General features: G+C 39.5%; 1 protein-coding gene across 1 annotated transcript in view; it reads left to right on the top strand.

Annotated features, from left to right (window-relative positions):
• Positions 1 to 2,868: 2,868 nt before the first annotated feature.
• golga2 (golgin A2) overlaps positions 2,869 to 11,677 on the top strand; it is an 81,339-nt gene continuing 72,530 nt past the window's right edge. The window contains exons 1-3 of the mRNA XM_043719708.1: positions 2,869 to 3,063; positions 5,908 to 6,030; positions 10,451 to 10,537. Of these exons, the coding sequence (XP_043575643.1) occupies positions 2,869 to 3,063; positions 5,908 to 6,030; positions 10,451 to 10,537 (405 nt within the window). The remainder of the gene's footprint in view (positions 3,064 to 5,907; positions 6,031 to 10,450; positions 10,538 to 11,677) is intronic.

Here is an 11,677-nt window from a genome sequence, read left to right on the forward strand (position 1 = left end):
AGGTTTACAAAATTATGAGGGGCATGGATAGGGTAAATAGGCAAAGTATTTTCCCTGGGGTCGGGGAGTCCAGAACTAGAAGGCATAGGTTTAGGGTGAGAGGGGAAAGATATAAAAGAGACCTTTGGGGCAACTTTTCACACAGAGGGTGGTATGTGTATGGAATGAGCTGCCAGAGGAAGTGGTGGAGTCTGGTACAATTGCAACATTTAAGAGGCATTTGGATGGGTATATGAATAGGAAAGGTTTGGAGGGATATGGGCCGGGTGCTGTCAGGTGGGACTAGGTTAGGTTGGGATGTCTGGTCGGCATGGATAGGTTGGACCGAAGGGTCTGTTTCCATGCTGTACATCTCTATGACTCTATGACTGATTAATCCCCGAGTTTATTAATTACTTTATTACTGACTGACTGATCATTGCCCCTGAGTTTATTAATTACTTTATTACTGACTGGTTGATTGATCCATCTGCATTTATTAATTACTTTCTTACTGAATGACTGATTGAGCCCCTACCCGAGTTAATTAATTACTTTAATACTGACTGACTGATTGTCCCCCTCAATGTATAAATCACTTAATTACTGACTAACTGATCCCGCTGTGTTGATTAATCACTTCATTATTGAATGTCTGATTGATCCCCATGTTTATTAATTACTGTATTACTGGCTGACTCGTCCCCGGAGTGTATTAATTACTTTATTACTGACTGACCGATCCACCTGAGTTTATTCATTACTTTATTACTGGCTGTTTGGTTCCTCAGAGTTTATTGATTACTTTATTACTGATGGACCAATTGATCCTCCTGATCCTCCTTGACTGATCAACGCCCCTGAGTTTATTAATTACTTTAATACTGACTGACTGATCCTGAGTTCACTAATTACTTTTTTGCTGACTGATTGATTGATCCCCAAGTTTATTAATTAATTTATTACTAACTGACTGACTGATCCTGCTGCATTGATTAATCATTTTATTAATGATTGACTGATTGATTGATCCCCCTGTGTTTATTACTTACTTTATTACTGAATGACTGATTGACCCCACCAATCCCAAGTTTATTAACCACTTTATTACTGACTGACAGATTGATCACCTTGAGTTTATTATTTACTTTATTACTGACTGTCTGATTTATCCTGAGCTTATTAATTACATTATTACTGACTGACTGATTGATGCCCGAGTTTATTAATCACTTTGTTATTGATTGATTGATCCCCTTGAATTTATTAATTACTTTATTATTGACTGACTGATCTATACCCGAGTTTATTAATGATGTTATTACTTACTGACTGATTGATACCCCTGAATGCAATAATTTCTTTATTACTGCCAGACTGATCCCTGAGTTTATTAAACACTTTATTACTGACTGACTGATCCCTGTGTTTACTCATTACTTTATTATTGACTGACAGATTTCTCAAGTTAATTAATTAATTACTGACTGATCGATGCCCCTGTGTCTATTAATTACTTTATTACTGCCTGACTGATTCCCCAAGTTTATTAATTACTTTATTACTGACTGACTCATTGATCTCCCCGAGTTTATGAATTACTTTATTACTACTGACTGACTGATCCCCTAAGTTTATTATTTACTTTATTGCTGCCTTACTGATTCCCTGAGTTTATTAATTACTTTATTGCAGAATTACTCATTGATCTCCAGGTTTATTTATTATTTTATCACTGACTGGTCCTGATGAAGGGCTTTTGCCCGAAACGTCGATTTTACTGCTCCCCAGATGCTGCCTTACCCGCTGTGCTCTTCCAGCACCACTAATCCAGAATTTATTACTGCCTGACTGAGTGATTCCGCTGCGTTGATTAATCACTTTATTACTGCCTGACTGATTGATTAATCCACCTGTGTTTATTAATTACTTTCTTACTGAATGTTTGACTGAATTACTATATTATTGCTTTACTGAATGATTGATGCCCGAGTATATTAATTACTTTGTTACTAAATGGCTGAATCCTCATGTTAATTAATCACTTTATTACTGACTGATTGATGCCCCTGAGCTTATTAATTACTATATTACTGACTGACTGAATAATCGATGCCCCTGAGTTTATTAATTCCTTTATTACTGACTGACTGAATAATCGATGCCCCTGAGTTTATTAATTACTATATTACTGACTGACTGAATAATCGATGCCCCTGAGTTTATTAATGACTATATTACTGACAATAACTGATGCCCCCGAGTTTATTAATGACTATATTACTGACAATAACCGATGCCCCTGAGTTTATTAATGACTTTATTACTGACAATAACCGATGCCCCTGAGTTTATTAATGACTATATTACTGACAATAACCGATGCCCCTGAGTTTATTAATGACTATATTACTGACAATAACCGATGCCCCTGAGTTTATTAATGACTATATTACTGACAATAACCGATGCCCCTGAGTTTATTAATGACTATATTACTGACAATAATCGATGCCCCTGAGTTTATTAATGACTATATTACTGACAATAATCGATGCCCCTGAGTTTATTAATGACTATATTACTGACAATAATCGATGCCCCGAGTTTATTAATTACTATATTACTGACAATAACCGATGCCCCTGAGTTTATTAATGACTATATTACTGACAATAACCGATGCCCCCGAGTTTATTAATGACTATATTACTGACAATAACCGATGCCCCTGAGTTTATTAATTACTATATTACTGACAATAATCGATGCCCCTGAGTTTATTAATTCCTTTATTACTGACTGACTGCCCCTGCATTTACTTCTGACTGTGATTGGTGGCTTCCCATTGTTTATCGGTTGCCATGGCGACTCGTATCAGTAGCGTTAATGTCACACACTCCACCCACGCATTGCGTGCACACGTCACAAACACCGTCGTTACGTATTTCCGTTCCCCGGCGCTGGGGCCCGGTGCAGGTCGGGATATTGGAGGAGTCTGCCAGTGGCTTGGTGACGTGTGCGGGCTTGAATACCATGGCCGACGGGAGCAGACGGGCCAAGCTGGCGGCTGCCAAGAAGAAGGTGAGGGACAGGGAGAGAGTGAGGGGTCACGGCGGAGTGCGGGAGGCCAGGGGAGTGGAAGCCAAAGCTCCGTGACCGACTGTCTCTCTCTCCACTCGGGGTGGTTGGCTGTTCCGCCGCCTGTCCGCGGGGGGAAGCGGCTTTACGCGAGTCCGGGGTCCCACGGCCTATCCACCCCGAAAGGAGTGACCCGCCGCCCGGGCCTGCAGCCGCCGCTTTGTCCGCCCCGCCGGAGAGGGGAGCAGACAGAGAAAGGACAGCCCCGTCCCCTGCTCCACTCCCTCTCCCTGTCCCCTGCTCCTTCACACCCACCTCCACCTGCCAACCCCACCCCCATCAACTGTGTACCCCTCCACCCCCGGAGTGTGATCCCTACCCTGTCTCCCACTCTGGATGCAGTGCCAGCTTATTTGAGATAATCTTTACCCTGTTTCTGAATTGGATGCAATGCCAGCTTATTGTCCTTGCACCCCCAGGCTCTTTGGGGGAGGAGAGGTGAAATTCTATCCCCTTCCTAACCGTCTTTCCCACACCCCAGTGACACAATGCCAGCCTGGTTGGCATCCTGCCTTATCATCCCAGCGTACTCTGCCAGACTGGAGGGGGAGGGATCCAATTTGCATTCCCCTAATCTCTGGGCATAATGTCAGTCTGAAGGGAGTCTTGCCTGCGTCCTATTCTCCTGACCGTCCTGTACATGTCACCGAGTTTCCCTTTGTGTAAGTCACCAATTTGAGATCAGATGGAAGAATGATGCTCCAAACATGATCAAAAACCTCTGCTCAACGTTCTATAGATATCCCAGTGACTGTTCTCCTGGGAGGTGTGGGTGTCTGTGGATCAAATTGGCTCAAAGATTACCCACCTAATAAGGGGAGTCAGTGATGAAGTTCACTTCCTGTAGTATAGTTCCGAGCCAGGCCAATGTGCATTCCTTTCTGGTTGCTGTTGATTAAATTCGCCAGCCTGGTTCTCTTGGTGGAGGTGGTGTCCCCTTATTAACTGTATAACCATTCAAGTCAGTGCTGCTATGCTGACAGGTCGTGGGAATGTTTCTCATGCTTTTGGCAATTAAGCTGTTGGTTTTAATTAAACACTAGGGGTAGCTCTGTTCTTAACTGGCTGTTACCAATCTATGACAATGTTTTATGGCCGTGGTATGTTCCATACAAGAGACATGATTAACTATGCGGATTGATTTTGGATACTTCTATGAGTTGTGTCTGCACATCTGGCATGTGCAATCCACTGAGGTTATGGATTAGTTATACGCAATGTTAAGTAAACATTATCAAAAGGAAATTCATTTTGCTTATCGCTTTTTTTTTTGTAACATTGTTGGCTGTAGGTTCATGTGTAAAATAACAAAGAAATCCACCTCAGAATTCCTTAAAATATTTGCATTTGTGTAGCACTTTTCATGACCTCAATGTCTCAAGTTGCTTTCCAGCCACTGAAATATGTCTGAAATGTGGTCACTGTGATGTAGGAAATGTGGCAGGCGCTTTTACATACAAGTTCCCATGATCAGGATGTATGTGGTGATGACAAACTGATTTCATTTTCTATGGGTTGAAGACTTTGAGGATTTGTTGGATGCTATATAAACGTATGTTCATTTTATAGAAAGTGTTTTTTTTCTGTGTGTTACTGCTTTTTTTTTTGTCATCCGAAGTATCTCAGTCAAGACTGGTTTCCTCTAGCTTCTGTACATATGGTCAGACCAATGCTGTCCGTATTAATTAAGTTGCTGATATGAGGAAATCCAGCAACTTTTGTAGAGAAAATCTTTCCGATTTCTTGAATGTTAGCGCATCTCCTCTTTAATTCATTCCTTTTATCCTCTGGCCTTTACATTTGGGTCACTACAATAGTATCTTTATCGACTAGCGCATTATAAATTCCTGACAGATTGGATGACAAAGCTGATATTGAAATAATCTGTTTTCATGATAGCTGGTGCAGACATGTTGGAATACTGTCATTTCTTTCCATGTTTCAGATCTTAATAAGTTACTTTTGGAAGGCTGATATGTGTATTGTCTGTTTAAGTAGGAAGTTAAGCTTGTTTTGGGCTTGTCAGTTAAACAAATAATTGATCAGTAAGGTAATGTTGCCTCCATTCATGATTCAGAAGTTCAATTTATCAAAAGTCATCAGCTTGCTAGAAGTAGCATAAGAGTGAGTGTCAATATGGTAAAGTGCTGATATTTTTGTGTCATGTGCCATGGAATTGAAATTTTCAATTATAATTACTCATTATAACTTTAACGTATCCTTTGAGAGATACTGTGGCCTGCTCTTCTAGAGGGTGAGATGATCTGCAGATGAGATTTCCAGCAGCTGGTTACATTTTGTAATGGACGAGTAGCCATTGTGCCAATGGAAGATTGATTTATAATCCTGTGATGGCAGCTGTTACAAGTATCAGAATATCAAAATTGCACATGTATCTAAACTACTCTTAGCATGATGGTTTAAAATTTGATCCATTCGTTGTACCCAGATTTGAGTCTTTTTTTCTTGTAATGAACGCATTCTTGAAACAACTTGTGGTGGAATAGAACATGGAACAATACAACAATACTTCGGCCCTCGATGTTGCGCCAACCTGTGAACTATTCTTAGCTCATCCCCCTACACTATCCCAAAATCATCCATGTGCTAAATCTCCCTAATGTGGCTGAGTTATGGACTTAAATCTTAGAATAGTTTTTCCAATCTACATGAAACTTATTATTTAAGTTTGTAGTTTATTTTAACATATTTAAAATTCACTGTGTTTATCTCAAGTGAGTCTCATGAAACCTTCATGATGCTTAATGATGTTTCTCCTTTCAAAAGTTGAAGGAATACCAGCAGAAGAAGGTGGCTCCACCTGCCTCTTCAGGAACCAAAAAGAAGATAGCAGATGACCGATCTGAAACAGCGACAACTCCAATAGGGAATAATGATGAAATTTGTGAGGTAAATTTTGGTGGATTCATAATATTGTAGTGTTATACCTGTACAGTATTCAATTTTTCCCTCAAAAATGCTACACAGCGACATTAACTTCCATGTTTCAGCCCAAATTAATTTCACAAAATACAAATCTCAATCTTTAACTTTGTTTTCACATTCATTAACAACATCTTCATTAATTTAAAAATGAAAGCGATTTGGGAAATCTGTTTTGAGTTTATTTTCTCGTTTTGTGAAGAAGTTTCTGTTTCTTAAAACACTTTTTTTTTAATACAAATGCTTGTAATGGTGGCAGGTGTTCCACGGCATAACTTTTTTTCTCAGTGGTATGGTTTAGTTACTTTTGGACATGTGCCCTGTTATAATAATTTGAGTTGTTTGCCTGCCTTTGTAGAATTTTGGCCTACCTGTTGTCCTGCACACATCTTTGTTCAAGTATGGTATTATTATAATCCTCATCATTTTGGGTTGGACAAGGTGGAAAAATGGTGGAAGTAGGATTGAGACATTTCCCGCCCCCGCCCCCCAAAAAAAAAGCAGCGCAGCCATGGCCAGCTTAATCAGTGCAGAGTGGTGTTTGACTCTGGAACCACTTCCCTGTGTGGTTCAGTTGTGTTACACTTCTGACCGGTAGAATCAATTGTGGGATCGGTTCATGAATGATTGATTAAGCATGCATTAAGAAAATGTTTTTTTTTGTAAAATGAATCATTTATGCACTGGATGCTGTAATCTGCTCTGAGTCATGTTGCTGGTGCCATTTGGTTTATTGTTGTGTAAATCTGCTATCTTTATTATATTTCCACTGCCTGATTCAGAACACAGTATGTTGAAGCCTGAAACCTCTTAGCTCACTTGAGTTCAATGCAATTGTGGGAATCTGCATAAAATGTAAAACACTTTGGAGTTTGCTGTGCATTAATTTAATAACTAAATGCTGTTGCACCTTTATTGAGAATGGTAATTCTGTTAAAAATTTTAATTTTTGGTAAATCTTAAACGGGGGTTTTATCGGGCTTGTGTTGTAGAAGGGAAAGGAAAAGATTAGGTTAGGGGAAGGATTTGTAAATAGTTATTAGTTAATTGTTCTCTGTTATACTCTAAGAAATAAAATTGTTAATTTTTACTTTAAGTAGTCCTTGAGCCCTCTAATTTTCACAGCTGACTGCACGGGATAAATCGTTTGTGTTGCTGGTTTAGATTAAGCAGGAGGGCTTACCCCCCTGTCGTAACAATGGAATGAGATTTTTCAATATTGAATATGTACAAATCTGTCTTTACTACTGAACAGCTCTCGAGGGCAAGAGTGTTACAAGTAGATTGTAGTCGAAGTGTATGTGGTTCCTCTTACATATATGTTTTGAGTTAAAGCTGTAATACCATCCTTGATTAGTATTGATCCTGGACATAGTTAAGTCATTGTGCATAAACTAAAGTAACTTGCTTCTGTAGAAATTTGAGATCTACAGGTCTGAAGCACTCTCTTTTTAATTGTTATTAACTTCTGCATTTCTTCCCTACCTGCCTGAATGTGTTGATACCTTCAACAGCAGAAGGTTGTTGAGGTTGGATCATTTAGGTATATTGAAGTTAGAAATATTTTTAATCTGTAAAGGAGTCAACGTTTGCGGAAAAGGCAGGAAATTGGAGTAGAGGATTATCAGATCGCTTATAATCTCAATGAATGGGAGAACAGACTTAATAGGCTACTGAATATCCTACTTCTTCTCTATCTTAGTCTTATTTCGCTGAGGTGCAATTTGGCCTCTGGTATTTTGTTTAAAGACGTTTTCCATTTCAATTTGTGAACCTTGATGGTCACTCGGGGCATCTTATTTGACTGTGGATGGGGGAATGTGAGAGAAATGGGTGGTCGCCAAACCTGATTCTACTCTCACCTGCTTGTTACAACTGGATAGTCTGAAGGTGGAGGAGACCTGGTTAAACCTAAAACAAAAAATACGATGCATATAGGAGTCCTGAAACCGAATCGTTTCTGAAGATGACTGGACTTGAAATGTTAACTCTTTCTTTTTCTCTCTCCACAGATGTTGCCAGACCTGCTGAGTTTCTCGACTTTTGGGTTTTATTACAGGAGGCCTGGCTAACTTCCCTGCCCATTAAAACCTGAGCATCATCCTGTGGTTGACATCTGGCAAAGCAAGATTACTGATTTGAAAGCGTGAATTGCTTCAGCATAGTTATTCACTGCTCAAACTCCATGAACTCTTGATGCTAAGTCTAGGAAGAAACATCCCTCAGTACTAATCTGTAGAATTCATAGCTTCTGGTCTTTTAAATTTAATTTCCACAGGGGAGAAACCCTATGAAAACGGCTATATGCATGGTGCCTCTGAAGCTTTAGTTTGGTATGAGATACAATTAATTTTTCAGAATTATTTTAGCTCAGACTTCATATGTAATCCGAGTGAAATATATACTGCCATGCTGGTGACTGCACTTTTTTTTTTAATTAGCAGAAATTTGTACTTCAGGTTGCGGTTCTGGGTGTAGGTTTGCTCGCTGAGCTGGAAGGTTCATTTTCAGACGTTTCATCACCATGCTAGGTAACATCTTCAGTGAACCTCTGGACAAAGCACTGCTGATGATTCCTGCTTTCTATTTATGTTTTGGGTTTCTTTGGGTTGGTGATGTCACTTACTGTTCTTTTTCATTAGTTTTGCTTGTCTGTAATGTCATTTACAAAATACCATGCAAAGACTGTAACAAACACTACATTGGACCAAAGACAGAAAACTAGCCAGCAGGATACATGAATATCAACTAGCCGCAAAACGACATGACCCTCTCTCACTAGTATCCTTACATACAGATGAGGAAGGACACCTCTTCGACTGGGACAACAGATCCATCCTAGGACAAGCCAAACAGAGACACGCATGAGAATTCCTAGAAGCATGGCATTCCAACTGGAACTTTATCAACAAACACATTGAGTTAGACCCGATTTACCACCCTCGGAGGAAAAAAAACAGAAAATGACATCACCACAGGAAATGACTTCACCAACCCAATAAAACCCAAAGAAATAAATAGAAAGCAGGAATCATCAACAATGCTTCGTCTAGAGGCTCACTGAAGATGTTACCTAGTGTGGTGACGAAATGTCTGAAAATGAACCTTCCAGCTCAGCAAACAAACCGACATCCTTTTTTTGAAATTGTTGTGTGTTGTGCAGATGATGGGGCAATGATGTCTTTAAAATTACTATCCAGAATCTGATATCATCTTTAGATCTCATTTTCTTGCAGGCATTATTTAAGACTTACTCAACCAACATTAGTGACATTCAGTTGACCAAAACAAAGATCTTAGCCCAGTCAGATTTTGAGATCAGTTTAAAAAGAGACCTGCTCTTCTGTTCAGTGAATGCAGTCGGAAGGAACCGCCCTGCAGAAATGTGAAAAGAAATTATTGTGGGAGTGTTTATTTAAATATAATTATTATAATTATGATTATTTTGCCTGAAATGTTAATGAAGTTAGCTCTTCGGCTTATTTATAAGTATTTTCAATTTACATGGGCAGTAAATAAGTATTGAGGGTTCTTGCTCTGTGTAGAGTGAAGCTAAGTGCCGAAGCAGCTACAGTGACTTAAAACAAGGAAGGAATATGTAATTGATTTTTGGCACAGTTTGCTCAGTTAATTGAACCTTGTAAAGTCTACAGTGTGAAGGAGCTGAAGAATTTGACAGTGACCCAAATGACAGCTTATTTTTGCTGAAAACTGCCAGAAGTTCTGCCCTTTGGAAGTTATAACTGCTTTCAGTACTGTACTTAATGAACAAGAGTGGGCTTCACTTGTTCAGGACGGTTTTTTTCTCTCCTGTGTTTGCCCAAGTGAAACATTGCAGCTGTAAAGAGTTTTGAAGTTGAATTGGATTGTTTTAAAATGACTTTGTTGTGAGAGCAAACACCACCTGCACTAGGTTAAGGCCATCAAAATTGAAAACTCATCCAGATTGTCAAATGTTTATCCAAAGCGGAAGGAGAGGGCGTAACATTTTTATTTTGAACAGAAGTGCCTCTCAATACTTTAAACTGTACTATATCCCTATCTCATTTATATGGTTACTGTGAATGGTTGAAATTCCTTAATTTAAAGAAGTGGGGTATTCTTCAGGGTTTTAACACGTTTGGTAAATTTGTGACAAGACTTCTATGTTTTGCTGGAAAATGGGGAATTAAGTGGCTACTATTCTTTCTCTCCTTTTTATAAAATCAGATTTACAAAAACTACCATCTGACATCTTTTTTAATGTGGTAAAAATTGGCTCTTCTTGTAAGAAAGTAAGACTGTAGAGTATGCCTTTTCTGTTTAATCTTGGTTTCGGTATGTTTGCTGGACTCCACAGTTTCATCCTCTTTCTCTGAGTTACCACTGTCTCTTTACTACCGTTCAGATGCCTCTGCAGAACATTCTGAAGGTGTTGGTGGCAGACCGCAGTAAATCCAATGGGGTAAAACTGCCTTCATTGGACAGGCTGAAGGTGAGGTAGCTATGGATGTAACCTATTTGTTTGGCTGGCTTATTATCATTGCATGTATCTGTTCTATTTGAGTGGAGAGTCAGGAGATGGGTACAGTCTGCTTATCTTGCAAGTTTTGCTGTTGCTTCCACCTGCTTGCTTTTCTTCATACTTTGTAAGCAAGGCTTTACATCCTGTTGTTGTGACTGTAACTTTGCTCAGGAGCTGATGTTGCTTCTGCCTGTGAACCATCTATTTTGCTTGACTGGCATTTGTTCAAATTGTCTGTAGATGCTTGTCATGTACGGTGGAATAAGGTAATGGTACTGATGAATTATGGAATCTCCGTACAGAAAGAGGCCACTTAGCCCATCATGCTGTGCTGGCTTCTTGAGAAAAGCAATTGCATGGATTTGTTGGGAATTTCCTCTTTCTTTGTACATCTTTTATTATCTCTGCATTACCTGGCACTTGGAGACTGAGGCATAATAACTGGGATTCATCCCATTCTTTGCAATGTAACTGTCCGATATGACTTTCCATACTATTTGTTTTCACCTGTTCGGATTAGAAGTTCTGTTCAGCAACAGTTATCAGTTTGGGAAGTGGGCAGTGTTTTTAAAATAGTTTTCTTTAAAAAAAAGAACTGTAGCCACTTTAATGTTGTCATTAATGCTTCTATGCATTTCAAATGAACTGAAAATGGAATGAGCGGATATGTCAGTGTTTGAGGAACTGGATCCTGTTGTCTCCAGATATTTTTGGCTATTTGGCGCATCTCTGCCTTTTGGAATAATCAAACCCAGTTTGTTAACTGTACTTAAATAATTTTTCTTTACCTGAAACTCTGTCATCTGTTTAACTGCGTATTTTAAAGGTTAGGAGAAAGTGAGGACTGCAGATGCTGGAGATCAGAGCTGAAAATGTGTTGCTGGAAAAGTGCAGCAGGTCAGGCAGCATCCAAGGAGCAGGAGAATCGACGTTTCGGGCATGAGCCCTGCTTCAGGAATGAAGAGTGTGCCAAGCAGGCTAAGATAAAAGGTAGGGGGGAGGGACTTGGGGGAGGGGCGTTGGGAATGCGATAGGTGGAAGGAGGTTAAGGTGAGGGTGATAGGCCAGAGAGGTCAGGAAGAAGATTGCAGGTTAGGAAGGTGGTGCTGA

This window comes from Chiloscyllium plagiosum, chromosome 30 (assembly GCF_004010195.1).
Source record: "Chiloscyllium plagiosum isolate BGI_BamShark_2017 chromosome 30, ASM401019v2, whole genome shotgun sequence".
In the NCBI taxonomy this organism is placed as follows: domain Eukaryota; kingdom Metazoa; phylum Chordata; class Chondrichthyes; order Orectolobiformes; family Hemiscylliidae; genus Chiloscyllium; species Chiloscyllium plagiosum.